The sequence below is a fragment of the Manacus candei genome, unplaced genomic scaffold (assembly GCF_025592945.1).
Source record: "Manacus candei isolate 608988 ecotype Guabito, Panama unplaced genomic scaffold, ASM2559294v1 h1tg000028l, whole genome shotgun sequence".
In the NCBI taxonomy this organism is placed as follows: domain Eukaryota; kingdom Metazoa; phylum Chordata; class Aves; order Passeriformes; family Pipridae; genus Manacus; species Manacus candei.
The window spans coordinates 39,206,601-39,223,283 of NW_026138076.1; the positions used below are offsets into that span (position 1 = coordinate 39,206,601).

Sequence of the window (16,683 nt, forward strand, 5' to 3'; positions counted from 1 at the left end):
GGCGCTGGTACCTCTTGCAAAATGGGAGCTAGTGTCCTACAGGTATCAGTGGCAGGCACAGAAACTCTTGTGGCTCTGAACAACATATCCCACATACACAGACTCACATATTTTCCTGGCTATGTGCCTCAAAAGCAGAACTAGAGCACGAACCTTGCTGTCTCAGTGGGCAGACCCACTGAACCAGCTCAGTACCAACCTGCCACACTGGGAGGATGCTATTGGCACAGGGAGAAGAACCCACATATATGATTACCCTACTTCCCTCTTGAAAGTGCCAGGCTAAGCCAGAAAAGTTAACAAGGGTAAAAATTAAACCAGCCCCATACTCATCAAATCTCTTGCTGGGTAACCCCTGGGAAACTAGTGCCCCACCACAGGAATGTCAGAATCTCCCATGCTGGCACAATAATCCAGGGACTGTTCTTGAAGGTTAGGGAAGTTTATTTTTACAACTCTGCACAGTGCCTACAAATCTATCAGCCACACAGCATCTGGTTCAGGCACTGCCCTTTGAATGGCTTTTCTGTTGGTGCAGTAATTAAAGGTATCCCAGGTGACACCTGATCCCTTATCAAGTTCATTAATTTAAGTGGAGTTATTTGGCTCTCTATTTTCTATACTTCATAATGTATTTCTAACCTTTAAAGTGACATAGGCAAGGACCAGATTGCAGGGGCGCTTATTAACAGCCTATTAAAATATTTTATGGCCTTTATTTTTACGTTGCCATAGGGAATCAAGTATTTTGCTGTTGTTAAACAGGCTCAGGATTTATGTTGCGAGAGCTTCACCACAGCCTAACACACAGTACTGCTAGGAAATGAACTGGGAGAACAAACTCTCTTTCAGCTCTCCATGTGCTGTAAAGCTGTCATATGCAGATGGCAGCAAGGGGCCCTCCAATGCAGGCCCTTGGTTTGCTTTGCTTTTTTAAATATAAACCAATACAACAAGATGCAAAGCTCTGGGACCTGGGGGTCTTTTTACCAACCCTATAGACCCACAGAGGGAAGCTCAAAAAGGATCTTCATGGTCTCCTGTGAAATAACGTGATCTGTGGCTTTTTCTCCCAGAGCTGCTGTAACACATCGACATTTTGCAACTGAGTTAGAGCCAATGACTTTGGAAGAAGACAACAATCTTCCCTGCAACGAGACTACAATTTCATCTAGAAGAAAACTATGATCTTACTGAAAAGTTTTCTAGAGACTGCAAACCCCTTGCTTCCCTAAGAAACCTCCATCAAAGGTGAATTCCCTTCTCTGTTACAAATCTGCACCTCCTCCTAAGTCAAGTACATTCACAGACACAACACATCTTGACTTTAGAGACCTAAAATTGTCTTGCTTAGGCATTCAGAAATTACAATCAAGTCCATTCTGGAATTCTTGCTTTGATAAACTTCCTAGGTTGAGGCTGTTTACCCAAGTTTATATTATGTTTCTCTTTTTTTCTCAAGCATAAAAAGTAATTTGTAATGAAGCAGAACATTTGGAAGTGTATCAGCAACATACTTAAAAGTATTTTAATTGCTTGTGTTTTCAAAATGTTTTAATGAAGTCAAATCAGGAATAGACACTCATCCACCAAAGAACCTATAAAATATTTTACAATTACATTATAATTGATGCAACTGGTTGTATAAATTCTTGGCATTTTAAACAAAGATACTAGAGATTAGCACAAGAAGATTATTCAGTAGGCAATTATTTGTTCTGCTTTAATTATAAGGGTGTTGGGGGTTTTTTCTCTCCATTTTTTAATTTAAATGTCACACTGCAAGGCTTTCTAGACAGATTTTGTGTGGGTAACCTTAGAGAGAGTGTTCTCAGCAAGCAATCCCATAGCATTAATGCATGACAAGTAGCCATATTAATAAATGTTATTAAATGTACCGTTCCTTTAATACCTCATCCAAGACCAAATGAAAGACTATCTTACTGGGATCAATCTTGGACATCCAGGGGGGATTGCTCTCCCAATTTCATTCTGTACTGAGTGATGTCAGGAGAAACAGAGGCACACCACAGAGCAGCCTGCCCACAACCTGGGCAAACGAGCGCCCTGTGGGTTTTCGGGTTCAGTGGGGTCTCCTGCATTTGCAGACTCCAGTTCTCTTTCCTCACAACCCTTCGTGGAAGAAGCTTTGCCTTAGAAACTAAAACTTCACCCGACGGACCATGCCAGGTTGTGGCATGCCAACGGCATTGCAAGCTTTGCCTGCTGAGGCAGTTTTCAAGGGGGGACTGACCTGGTTTAAATTAAAGCTGCAACTGCATGAGCTGCTCAGCAGTAAAAGCAATAAACTTGCTGAGAACTGCCTTGCAACTGTGCAATTCAGTCATCTCCTAACGAGCTCCCCTCACACCTCTTCTCCCACTCCTACCAAGAAAGACAGAGAAGAACCCACTTCCAGCCGCGTTGCATAACACTCTCCTTTCCTGGGTGGGCAGTAAAGCACTGACTCCCAACAATTTCCTCCTCCTGAAGCTCATTAGATGGTTTTGTTAATTAGCAGGCTCCCATTCTTATCATGCGCTGCACCTGAAATCCCGCTTGTATTTTTGAAGAGAGTAATTAAAGCCAGAGGTACTTGAATAAACAGGCATTGACAGAGACTAATATTCTATCAATATAATGAAGCAGCTTGCTAGACAGTAAAATGCCCAGATTTACTGGGCGTTCAGACGTTAACCCAGTCCAAGGGCGAAACATGCCTTGGCTGGAAAGCACATCTGAGGATGTGGGCACTCCCAGGTAAATCCTCAGTAACACTGCTGAAAGCAATCAGATTCTGGGGAGAATTTGGGTCATGAAATCTGTCAGGGGCCAGAACAAACAGAAAAGAAGTAAGGCTGCCGCCTTCAGAGCACAGAGTAATAGTAATAATCAACAGTTCAACACCTTCCCTGTAGAGACTGCAATAATTAGCTGGTAATTATTGGGCACTCTTTACATAGAGTGACTAGGGGGTTACCCTCTCCAAGGACTGAAAATGTAGCTTTGCCTCCTTCATGCAAAATCAAATGGAAAATGCCACCACTGGCAGCCCAATCCCAATAAAGATAGTGCTTCATCATCAGCCACTTGTTGGTACCTATTAGAAACCACTCTGCAGTGCCACAACCCAGTGTACTATCCCTAGTTATCACTGCTGCCAGCAGAGCTGGTTCCCCTGTTATGCTCTTCAGAGTAGAATGGGGAGAATAAACAGCAAAAGACCAAAACAGGCAGAGAGCAAGAAAAAACCCCAGCCACTTACTTGATATTGTCAAGACATCCAGATTCAGGTTTCAGTATGGCAGTATGATGAAACATTTTATAGAGAGCAATCCCAAGGAAGATGACATTAAGCTGCAATGGGGGGGGAGGAAAAAAAAAAGGATTATGTGACACAGTACAACATGACGGGGAGAAAGTTAGCTTCTTTGTAATTGATGCGTTACTGTAGGAAATTAGCTCTCACTACAATTTTATAGCAACTGAATCACAGAAAATTTCCAAGCATTTTATAAGGTGAGCTGGCCTGTGGACTGCAGGACTGGTGATGCTACAGCCTTACCAAAGCTGTGGCACTGTGTATGTTACTGATATCAGGCTGGTTCTAACCTCAACTTTAGTGCTTCACTGATGTTATGGAAAATTAAAAATACTTGCTGCAATGGCTTTTTTGTGTCTGAGAGGTGTACAGGCGTGAAAAGTCACTCCAAGCATCTTGCTTAGCCAATCCCATTGTAACAAAGCATAAAGGCATCCTTTTCTGTGAATACACCTTTTAGACATGGTGTAATGGGGCAGAGGGTTGGGGAAATCCCAACTGCTGAAGATGCTTAGCACAGTGCAAAGTTGAAAAAAAAAAAGAAAAGGAATTTGATTTCTTCTGTAAAAGATGTGATGATGTTTCAGTGCCTCAGTGTTAAAAAGGCTGCCAATTCCTAGAAAGGAGTTCCTTCAAAATCTCAGTCTGGAGTTTGAGACATAATCAAAAAGGGAAGATACCTTTTTATGAATTAATTGCTTAGGGGAAAAGAAAACCCAACAGTTGTAGCTGGTGGTGTGGCCCCCTTCTTGATATGGAAGGCTGCTGAAATGGCCCCCAGTTACAGGAGAAGCAGAGACAATGTCTGCATTGAAGCGGGAGTGCCTGGTTTTCCGTGCTAGCCAAACTGTAGTTAGTCAAAACAAAGGATGGTTTATTTAAGCCATATTGTAGCAATTAAGTATAAGAAAACTCCAGCTGTCTCTGAAGTTGGGCTCTCTACCTTGTTGCTGTGTTAGCTGATATGCTGGCAATGTGCTAAACACGAAGCTATACAAGCTTCAGCTTCTGCTGGGAAGGAAAAAACCCTCATCAAACTACTCGTCCAGTTTGGACTTTATTTCATGTCCCTATCCCATATTTCCTCTTTTTTTTTTTTTTTTTTTTTTTTTTTGCATTATCAATGCAAAGCTTTGATCTGGAATTCAAAAATTGGGTGAGCAGTGAGTGGCATCAAAATAGAGTTTGGCACTTCAAAATGCCCAGTGGTAGTAACCAAACTCTGCAAGTGCCTGCTCCAAAGCTCCCCAGCCCGTTTTGATCAAGTATTTTGCAATGCCAAGAGCTTCTCATAATGAGGGTCTAATTGCTTGTGCCAGGCAGGGTCAAGGAAGAACATGCCTTTCTCAAATTAATCTGTGTAAATTAAAGATAAAGAGTAAAGGGACAGCAAAAGTTTTATTTCTTGACCTGAGAGATGGAGTAGTTAATTAGGAGTTCTTACCATAATTATCAAGGTCGCTGGTCCTATAAAGCTCCAAATGAAGTAGGTGTCAAGTCGGAGCCAACATCTGTAATGAAACACAGGGGAAAGAAGGCATTCAAGGACTGCACTCAGGACATACATCAAGACTGAGCAAGTGACAGAGAAGAATGTGAGCTGCAAAACACGCCGGTGGGAGACAGGAAATATTACATTGCTTGTTCATTTAAATGCTGAATTATGTGCCCAATTTCTGACAGCGCTATTGATGGAGTAAGATAATTACCTCTAGAGGAAGCAGGGAGAAAATGGCACAAGGCTTATTTGCTAAGGTTTTCTGTCGGAAAAAATCCTTAAACTGAGGGGGTATTTTAAGGAAGGGGTCTGATGAACATCCATAGACCTGCTTCTTTGCGTTATGCTCCTCAGTGCTCTCCAACTCTGATGCAATCCAAGCTGTCTGTCAGCTGTCAAGTGAGATGACATTTCTCCAGCAATCATATCAGAGTAAATTTGGTGCAAATAGGAAGCCTGAATTGGATAACAGGAGGCTGAGGTTTAATTAGGTTCAGCAACTTCCCTTTTCAAGTGTTTTATTTCCCTGAACCTCCAGAGTGTTTTGTTTCCACTAATGTTTCCAGGGTTGCATATGGTCTGTGCTATCACAAGAAGTTGATTCATGGCCTAAAACTAAATTATTAATCGCTTAATTTCAACCGCATTTAATACTCCCCACATTTTTTAAGGCCCTTGGGAAATTACATTTCCATTCCTAGTTCATTCCAGGTGACAGGAAGATAAAATGGAAGTGACTGGTTACAAGACAGACGAATGTAAATTCCAAGAAAGTTTCACATGATGTTTAAAATAATAATATCTTGTCATGTTTGCAACGCTGCAAATCACAGCCCTGTTTATACACAAAGGACCTGAGAAAGCATAAAACCACTCTTACACTAAACATCCAATGGAATTTCATAATTAGGCAAGTGACAGGAACTTATTGCAGTGGAAGAGATAGCAGTTCCCACAAATGACAGCTCTAGTCTATGTGCTTCATGTTTTTTCCCTTCCAATGGACTTTGCAACAGGCATAAAGGTCTGTGCCAGCAGCCCTGCACGACATGATCAGCAGGAGATGCCTGCGGAGAGAATAATATAACATGCCCTGGCTCTCTACGACTGGGAAAAGCCAAGATATGAATAAATTCAAAAATGCAGAGAAAGCTTCACACTTCTCTCCCTGACCATATAAATTTCAAGTGTCATCAGTGTTGAAGATGTATCGATGTATATAGTCATACCAATTTTGTTACAAATTAAAATACCGTCACTTCAGTGACTGTCATTCCTGAACTGCTTCTGCAGCTTCTCATCCAGAATCTTCATGTGATAGCATCAAAATCTTAATGCAAGAGGCAAACAGAGGCTTTCAGAGCGATTGCAGGGAAATCTTGTTTCCTCCGTGGCTGTTGAAGTTCAAGGTGATTTAGATGCAGCTGGTAATGGAACAACATGAGTGACTTGAAACTACTTGAGTCTGATTCCCTGTAGGAAAGGGTTTATGCGATCATGACATCTGTGTATCACCTATAATAACATCTGAACTGTCACCCAATTGCAACTAGATTTGACAAAGGAATAGAGGTTTCAAGGATAATGAAGTCCCTGTAAAAAGCCCTCCCCCCATCCCTGAATAAAGATGTCCGCATAGCAGCAGCTCACATATTACATGGCATTTCAGACCCCATCCCCCATAGGAAAAAAGTGTAACTAGTGTTTATGCCTCAGCTGCTCTATATAAATCAGGGAATATGCAGCCCCATCACTTTTTTTCTACTGATAATGAGTGCTGGTGCGTGGGAGAGGACTCAAAGGGTTGTGATTTTGGGGGTTTTCATTTGTTTTGGTTTTTTAATGAAAATATTTTGAACTTTTTTTTTTCCAGTTTAATATTCGAAACAATTCCCAGCCTCTGCTGCCCAGGAGTTGGGAATGCAATGTATTTTCGTTGCCATCAACGTTGTTTTCCTTCAGCATAAAGAGCGAGCTGGCTCTTGGAAAGCCCAGGGAAGAGGAAACACATAACCCCCCTCTTTACTTCTTAATGCGTGATGGCTAGCCCTATGGTCACATCTGGTGCAGCTGGTTTTTAATGCATATAGATTGGGACACAGGGAAAATCAGTGAAAGCTGAAATACAGAATAAGTGAAAAGTCGTGCCAGGTTAAGGAAAGAAGCGAAAAGCAACTGGTTTCTTTTCCAGACAGCTAAATGGATGAGATTTTCCACCCCGTTCCCCTAAAAAATCTGTCTCTTCAGTTGTGGAGAACAACTGAGTGACAAGAGATGGATACTGTGGATGGGAAAGAGGAAAGGAGCCAGGTCCTGCCCTCAGGATAGGCAGGGGCCAGACACAGAGCAAAAGAAGGCCATTCCAATGAGAGATGGCTTCACCTAAGCCAGAGTACAGCTTGTGAAAAACACAGAAAGCTTTTTTCCACCTCTCTGCACACTTTAAAAAGTATGATGTAATTTTTTATTTGTTTGAACAGAAAAATCTCCTTTCTATGTATGATATTTAGTCTTGGGTGACTAAATGGAAAGCTGAAGGACTGATCTGCAGAGGGACTTAAAAAAGCTGGGGAGCTTGGTGGTCATCAGAAAGAGATGCAACTTTGAACCTGTTTTAGTCATACCTTATTAAAAATGCAAATTAAGACCAAAACATCGAAACACAGGCATCCCGCCAATTGCGTTGCGGAGCTGTAAATTGCTAATCAGACAAGTACCACACTGAGCTTTTTTATTCCCTTAAAACACAAAAATCCACATGCACAATGAGCTGCATAAATGAGCTCCTCAAAACAAGGAAGCAATCAGGCAACTCACTTCCCAAAGTTGCTAATCTTGGGCTGCCGAGTTACTTCTGACCCTCCACATGCAGCTGCACTGTGAGCACAGACTTGCCACATTACGAGTTTAGACTTTGCTGCCATTAAGCAAACGAGCTGCTTCAGGGCTCAGAACAAGGCAGAGTGGATTATCAGAAAATGTGCAGATGCAGGGAACGCTGTTCAAAACTCCACTGCTTCTTCCAAGACTCACACCAACGTATTCAGTCCTCGTAACGAGCTCCATGGCACTGCTTTCCTTTACTTTTTAATTTTCTCCTTTTCCACAGTGACAACTCGCAATATTCACCTAAAGCTTTTCCCAAGTAATAAAGACTACAAAGAGTTTACTCTATTTTCTGCATGAAGAGAAATCAAATACTAACCTATCCCTGGTGTGCATTAAATATAACCAATAAACAATCATTAGCTGCCATTGGACCATAAAATTTGAAGAGCCCTAAACATATCATGTTGTTCATGGGAGCTCAGCGGTTTGTTTCACGTGGCTATACAGCCTCCTTGTCAGGGTGCAGTAATGGGATATGTATGCACCAGACATGCCTTTCAAGGGTGCAATATAGGTTCTGCTTAATGGAGTTCAGCATCCACATTGCTCATGCTTCTTCCTCCAAATACTGGCAACAACGCCGCAAATAAAACGAGTTCAGTGGAGCCACCCAAGACAGACCGCACTGTTAGAAGCTATTTTCTGAGCTACATTTACATGCACGAAATGTCGGCGGCTGGTTGATGGACTTGGAGGCTGTGTACATACACAGGGCTTTCATTTTGCTTTCTGACAGCTGGATTGCTTACCATGTATATCCTGCTTTATAGCATTCTGAATGGGGGGAGAAGGGGGAAGAAACAATAGAGAGATTCCTGCCATGATGAATTTGATCACCAGTGGATGAATATATCTACAAGTACGTTTTCTAAAATATATTGAACCATTCAAAGCGTAGCTGCTTTCCTCTGCAATTTGTAAGAGACTTTGATATTAAATCCAGGAAGGTATGGGAATATGGAATAGCTTCATGTTGTCGATTTTGGATGGCCTGCTTCTACAACGAGTCTTCTAAAGTCTTAATTGAGCATTTAATTCTAGACACAAGTTGTTTTCAAACACTAACAAAAACTGCAAATGCTATTTTCCCTCTGCATTTTGCAGCATTGCCCACCACGATCCTTGACATAAATCTGGCCAGGAGATGGATGGATTTGGTTAACACACGGGACAAGGTACACAATGTGACTTTTTTAAATCGCAATACCAGTATTTTCTTTTTTCTGCAGCAAAACTTGAGCTGTGGCCATTTAAGACTCAGCAGTTGAAGACCTGGTCTGTAAGAAATGGTCACTTGGAAGTTCACGTGAGCATTGCCAGAATCACTTTGGCAATGTGGGGGAACCCCACTGTCTGCAGTGGAGTTCCGCGCTTTTCATCTTTACTTTAGAAATTACAGTCAGAATAAGGTGAGATGCAACATTTCTGAAAGGACCAAACACAGCTCAGCTTCTTCACATGAACAGTCCCTTCTAGCCTGAATGGGATGATCTTTTAATGGAATCACTATGCTGCTGCTTGGTTATAAAAGCAAACTAATCTTCTAATATAAGTGGTTTGAACTACTCTTAAATAAAAAAATAGTAAAAGGAAAAGAATTGATCTCCATTCTTGAAATAATTAAGTGTAAAAGAGTATCTTTACAGGGTAGCCACTCTAAAATGTCAATATGAATAGTAGGGCAGGGGACACTTTAGAAAATCACAAGCACCAAGTGATAAGCAAAGCAAGAAGGAGAGGAACAACTACCTGTTCCTGGCTATGTAATCTGGGCATGTGTTACAGGAGGGTTGGATTTAGAAAGGCAAATGAAATCAAAAAAACCTACACTGGGTGTCTAAGCAAATCATTCTGAGATGTATGAATGGTGGCACCAAATGCCAGGCAAAAAACAAATAACACTAACAGCTCCATAAGTCCTGCTTAAACAAATGCAGTAAATAATGGAGGGAGGCAAGTAATATATTCCAGAGGATGTTTTACAAAACCTGGTAAAACCAAGCAACTTCTTGCAATCAAATTATGTATGCCTGGCATATAGTTCACTGCAAATTCTAATCAGTTCTACCCTTCTAATAACATTACACTGAAAAATACATCATCATCCATCAACCAGATGGAGCATGATAGTTATACAAAACATATTGTGTGTTTTTTATTTTCCTCTAAGAAAATGTGATAAAAATGTGCATTGTGGAATTAAAAATTATAAATAAATATTTTAGGCTTTGCAAATATCTGTAAATACTTATTTGCAAAATATTATATATACATGTTTAATTATTAAAAATACTACTTTATGCTGTGGAGAGGGAGACATATTTTACTGGCACACACATAGGACTGCTGCCTCCTCAATGCCAAAACAGTGAAGTTTTGTTGTTCGCCTTCAGGGAACTTCAGCCAAACTTTCTGCCTGTACCTTCCATGCCATGGAAACATTTGGGCACCCAAGGCCTGTTGGGAAAAGGCAGGGTATCCCATGGAATATGTTTATTTTGCTTTGCTTCAGAAAGGTCCATATTAATTTAACAGGAACAGAAACATTTCAGCAACGCAAAGCTGCTGTGGTGCTTTGTGGGAGCTGTGGTTAAAGACTGTGTATTCCCAGGCTCTACAGCCAGCCTGTTGCATGCCACTAACTCCCACAAGCTACACTGCTACTCTAGTCATCCCTACAGAACATCATGAAGGACTCCGCAAAGATGAAGGTGGATGCAAGTCAACTGCTGTGTCACATCCAAAGCCATGCCCCGGGCTTGGGAATGTCCTTTCACTACAAGGGAACAAAGTAAGACATTTTCAGCACCCAACAGTTACAGAGCACTGTAAGGGAACGCAGTCGGTGCTAGCTTCAAACTAGCTGCAGTGCTGGGTTTTCTTGGTAGGCAGCTCAAAATTGAGAGAGAACTCGAAAGGATCACACTGATGCTCCAAACCCTGTGATGGTAACGCTGCAGAAGTCACAGGGTGAGCAGCGTGGAAAGTAGCCACTAAATACCAGACTGCAATGTGGACCGGTGAGGACACAGCTCCAGCAATGGCAAATGTGTGGGAATTGCCTTTCCAGACAGTTGGACTCATGGCCCTTTGGCTGTAACATGTTTGAGGCTCCACGTGCCAAATGTAGGCTTCTGTGAAGAGACAAGTCCTCTGTAGAAACACCACAGTAAGAATAAATTTGTCCAAAGAGACAAGGCAAAATGTTTCCATACCTGATTCAATAGGTGCTTATATATCGCTCAAGAGGGGATGTGAATAGAAGAGCTGGTTGGGGCAGAAAGCAGGTGGCAGCTCATGGAAAATCTTCTCCAAAAATGGTGATCAGCTGTTGTGTCACTTATTCTTTGCCTTCTAGGCCTGTCAAAGTCGGTCAAACTACTTTGGATAAATTGGTAGAGATCCTTGAAAACTTACACACTCCTACCTTTATCTGTGTGGGCCATTTCATTTCCACCAAGCATGACATTTATACAAATTCAGGTTGCTATTCTCCTACTCATGGGAAGAACATAACACAAATATCCATCTGGGATCCAAACCTATCTGCTGGCACAGTAATGGATCGTGAGCAGCTCCACTGCTCTACAAATCTGCTTTTGCAAGAAATCCGGCTCATATATACTAATAAGATTTCTGGCAAAAAATTTGTAGTTGAACTTAACAGAATATCAACTGCTGCTATGGCCTGACACAACTTATGCTAAAAAAGAGCTTTATAAACACCACCAGCTCATTGCTATGTACACCTTCATATTGAGTCCTTAACTCAGTTAAAATGACATGGAAAGGCAGCCTGACAAAGGAAGCAATAAAAACACTACTGTAGCAAAGATGGCAAAGAGAATCAAAGGCTCATTTTTCCCTTTGTTTTCCATTAGACAGTGGTGCACAATAATCTAAATTGTGCTTTGATACCAGCTTCAGCAATGTTGAAAACTCTTTTAAGAATATTTATAATGATGAACGATATAGTTGTTCCAATTTGCGCAGAGTCTAATGCACTCCACAATCATCACCTATTTTGCCTGCAGGCTCTATTAATTTGATAGAACACTTAAAAAAAAGAGGAAGAAAGCGGTATTTATTCATCCAAATAAGAAATACTCTTTGATTAGAGAAGGATGACCTTGCTGAGATTTGGGACAGTCACCTCTGCTGATGTCATGCAATCATGTGATAAAATTTTCCTCAACTGACTTCCCTGGAAAATACCTTTGCAAATAATTTCATAGTGGGGAATTTGTCCTGTATCATCACACTCCGCACTGGAGACAAAGAAATGAGGCAAGGAATGCCTCCTGGCTGAGCTCTGCCTGCACAAGTCCTGTGGGCTCCTCACATCCCTTCATCATCCCCACTCCCATCTCTCCTGCCCAGGTCCAAGCAACATCAAGCTCACTCACACTTTGTCCGTGCCATAGCTCCGGTAGTCCACCGCTGCTGACACAGCCACAATCAGCGCAGGCATGCCATAGCCCACCAGATAGAAGTACTTCCTCCGGGAGTGTTCGCTCTCAAAAACCTCCACCAGCATGATGTAGAGCTGCACTCCCTCCAGGAACATCCAGGTGAAAGCTGCCAGGAAGAAGAAGTGCAGGAGGGCAGCAAAGACGGCGCAGGCAATCTGCATGAAGATTGAAAAGAGCAAGGGAAGGTGTTTGTACCATGCTGAATTAATGCAACAGTCTAGACTACTCTTACTGGAAGGTTTAATAAAAATGAGGGAGTTCTTATCTTCCCTCCCCCAAGGAAGAACTTTTTTTCACTTGGAAGATGTGTGTGAATTATTTTAAAATAGACACATCTTCACATACATAAATTACATTAAAAGATACAACGGTAGGTATGTATACAGTCTGATAAGTAAACATATAGAGATGCACAAAGTATAAGTGTATTTTTACAACCTGCTTATTAAACACACACACACATCATTTACAAGCAACACATATACAGCCTCTGAAACCACAGCAGGCATCAGCATGTGACTCACAGTTAACAACCAGGGGCCCAACCCTGTGAAGACTCAGGGATAGAATTCAGACAGTGCTAGAATGTATCTCTCTGCACAGTCAAACACTGCACATGCACTGAGAGAAGTGCCTGTGACAGAAGCAGAAAACCCTTTGTCTCTTACCGGCTGGTCAGTCCGGTTGATGCCGATGAGGAAGAGGAGTTCTGCCACGAAGAGGCTGATGCACAAATTCTTGTGAATCGTGTTGCGATCGCTCTGCAGCCCACGGAAGAAGCAGAAGGTGAAGATGCAGATCAGGAGGCAGACCAGTGAGAGAAGGATGCCAACCCATGTGATGAAGTCCAGGAGTAGGTCATGGACTGCATCGCTGTGCTGAAGATAAAACAAAAATATCTCATTGCTGCATGATGCATGACTTTTAATTCATCCCAGACACACAGTGAGGTTGCCTGAGACCCTTCCCCAAATGTTTGTACCAACTCACCAAGCTGTGGCACAAAGTACCACTACCAAAAAGATTAAATGGACTTGAATCCTGCAGCAAGAAAGCTGCAACCTGAAACACTGGCTCCAAAAAATCTTGCAAGCTGCAGGTGCCCTAAACAGACTCAGATCCAAACACATCCCAGAAACAATGATGTTGTTGTTGATAATACTGAGAGGTCATAGCTAGTCTTGCGTGCAGCTCTTGCGTGCAGCTCCATCTTACGCAAATGTGGTAAAGGAGCATCTGGACACACAGCAAAGAACCATCAAATGCCATGAGTCAGGTGTAAAAAAAAGTGTGTCATGCTGACAACATCGCGTCCAACAATCCCAAGTCCATTACAACCATTTACCAACAGTAAAAAAAGAATCTCTTTAAATGTTCACAGAGATGTATGAGCTTGAAGGCTTGGAGGCTTTGGACAGAAAGAGATGGCATAAATTAATTTTTTTTTCCACAGAGGAAGGAGAAAAGAAGTTTGATTTTTCTTTTTCAACCCTAGAGTCATATTTTAAAAATCCTAGGAAGTCAGATTGATCCCTAAAATGTTACCTAGAAAAAAAAGGACAGATCTTTTAACATGAATTTGCTTTTAAACTGTGACAGAACAGTGATTTTAAGACAGCCTGGAAAGCTAGTGATTCCCTGTGATGAACTCATAACATGGTTTTACTCCAAAGCCATGCAAACAAGGCCATTTGTGGTGGCAAACTAAGGTAGCAAAGTTTTGTGAGGGGCAACATAGGTGTGCCTTGGCTCTGCTCATAAAACAGTGCTGCATTGCTCCTGAGCTTACAACTATGTATCCCTCACAGAAAGAGGAAGGGAATGATGGGACCCTCTTGGTAAGAGTATCCTAGCATCTTATTCCTTATTCTGGCTGTAAAACTCACCCGTAGCTCCCCAAGTTTCCATGAGATGCAGTGAAATTAGAGGGTAAAATGTAAATAAGAAGTGAGAAATACACGGTGAGTCAGGAGATGGCTGCTTAGGGCTTAGTGCTTAGAGTCCATCAGCTGAGGAAAAGAATGGCTGGAAATCTCTGGGGGCTTTCCAGGAACACCAAAGGGGCTTGAAACCCAGCTTTGTGGTCCACCAGATTGTGTTATAAATGGTAATCAAATTCCCCACCACTTCTGGCATTTCAATGACTTAGGCTGGCAAATACAATAGTGTCACACTTCAAAAAGCCAGGGCAAACTGGAAACATTTTTCTCTCCATGGGATAAAAGCTTATGACAGATGGAGAGAAAAGGTGATTAATTTATCCATTTTCTTTGCCTGCCTGCCAATGATAAAGCCACATCAAATGTCAGGCCTTTCCCAATATACACTCTGCTATGTTAGCACCCACAAGAAACAACTCAAACCTTTCAGCTCTTTGGCTTTATCAGCATGAGTGATAGGCATCAAATGATAATGAAAGATGGGGAGTGACTCTCTGTTCCACCTCTTCCATGCTGGAAGCTTTCTCTTCAGAGAGACTTGGACGTAGAAAGACGGAGAGCTTCCTTGCCCAAACACTCTTGAAGCTCCTCCTGAGTATTTCCTGTATCTAAGGAACTAGAGGTCACAAGTCCAACAAGGAGACAAGAAATCATTGTGTGCTTTCTGTAGATCATGACAGAAATGTCTATTCCAGCCAGCTCATCCAGCAGCGCCCAGAACACTGACAAGATGAAGCACATCATTTTCCTGGCTGCTGTGCATTGCTTTATCTCAGTGTCATTCCGGTTCATCCATCCCTCTTAACTCTGAGAAAAAATGTTAATGCAAACCTTGCACCTTGCAAATCATTCTTTCTTTTGTCTGAGGCTGCTGGAGAATGGCAGGAGAACATCTCCCTGAACAAGCCTTCATCTGATTAGATTGCCCTGCCAGACTGAATGGACCAAGAGTTCTCGGGCTGGGAGAGCAGGACAAGGCAGCTAATGGAGGTGGTTACAATGAAAAAGCAACCACACAGACTTTGGCCAGATGCACCCACCCCACCCAGATGCAGCCAACAGCACAGATTCATCTATCCCAAGGCAAATTTAGCTTGGTGCAGGGAAAATTCTCTGAGGGCTTCTTACCCTAGATGGAGGGATGAATCTCAAAGGTCTCAGTTTCTGCACTGCTTATCACAAAACCTCAACTCTGCTGACTTTAAGATATGATGCAGGAATTACAGGTGTTTTTTGCTCCTGGAGTGGGATCCTACCATCTGGGTTCATGGTCTTCCTCAGGGAAGGGCTGCTTGCCCAAGAAGCTTACCATGCTTAACAATAAACATGCTTCATTGTTGTATTATTATTGTTATTATTATCACACTACTCTTCTTTTTAATATTAATCGTAAAGATAATACTGACTTTATGTATATAACACTCATCCCTGGAGTGCTGGGAAACAACCATAAAACCAGCTTCTCCATAATTACAAACTCCCTCCCCAAACTCAACAAATTCACAAAAGAACAAACAAAAAGGAGTAATAACAATAAACTGGGAACAAGAGCAATTTAAAAACACCTCAGGGGAAAAAATATGAATTCATAGCTTTTCTAGTAAAGTCCAAGAGAGGAAGTGGGTTGAATTTTAAAGGCTGGATACACTCCATCCTGTTTGGGACGCCCAATTTCAGGTGCTACTGCAGAGCCAATGGGTCAGGGAAGACTGGCATCCTCCCCAGGGCAGCGCCAACTACCCTCAGGGCAGGCATATCCAGAGTTTTTACACCAGCAAGTACAACAAAATGAAGTTTGCCTTTTGCTGGAGATTGAAACTTGTAAATTACTGCAGTGTCACGGGTCACAAAGCAGAATAATATGGGAAAAGGAGGAATAGTGGTAATCACTCCCAATGCCATGAGCTTATCCTTGCCATCACCCAAATCACTGTGTGATGAATAAGGGAGCAATGTACCTGGTTTACACAGTTGGTATATGCAGTTCCGAGGTTAAATATGATACACAACACACCAAGATTTTGTATTTGGGTCTTAGTCTCCAAGCCTGGCCCCTTAGCCACAGAAAAATGCAAAAGGAGTAAATCTTCTCTTTACCCTGTCAAGCACTGTTAAAACGCTCCTTGACTAAGGATAAAATAGCTTTGATTTGCATGCTGATCACTGAATCACAGATTGGATAAGGTTGGAAGGGACCACCAGTGGGGTCATTTGGTCCAAGCTCCCTGCTCAGGTCCAACTAGATTCTGTGCTGCTGATCATGACCCTAAGGGATTTTTTATTCCCTAAAGATCCCTAATGACATCCTTCCGGAACAATGCAAGCCCTAGGGTCTCTAAAGCATGCAAAATACTTCTGAAACCACCAGTGTATTGGTAATAGTCAACTCTTGCTTCTCAATGATCTCCCAAATACCTGGGCAACCAGAAGAGCTCATGAGAGATACCAGATGTCAGTCCAAGAGAGAATTTCCTTACAGCATCAATCAAACAGCTCCTTGCCCAAATGTACCATGGCTGACAAGACTGGTGCTACATGGCAGAGCATGCAAGACACTGAGTT

At 42.1% G+C, this 16,683-nt stretch overlaps 1 protein-coding gene across 15 annotated transcripts in view; it reads right to left on the bottom strand.

Annotated features, from left to right (window-relative positions):
• ADGRL3 (adhesion G protein-coupled receptor L3) overlaps positions 1 to 16,683 on the bottom strand; it is a 515,791-nt gene that overhangs the window by 54,777 nt on the left and 444,331 nt on the right. For all 15 annotated transcript variants that reach the window (XM_051790785.1, XM_051790777.1, XM_051790772.1 and 12 more), the window contains 4 exons: positions 12,850 to 13,059; positions 12,116 to 12,336; positions 4,767 to 4,833; positions 3,266 to 3,357 (listed from right to left, as the gene is read on the bottom strand). In XM_051790785.1, the coding sequence (XP_051646745.1) occupies positions 3,266 to 3,357; positions 4,767 to 4,833; positions 12,116 to 12,336; positions 12,850 to 13,059 (590 nt within the window). The remainder of the gene's footprint in view (positions 1 to 3,265; positions 3,358 to 4,766; positions 4,834 to 12,115; positions 12,337 to 12,849; positions 13,060 to 16,683) is intronic.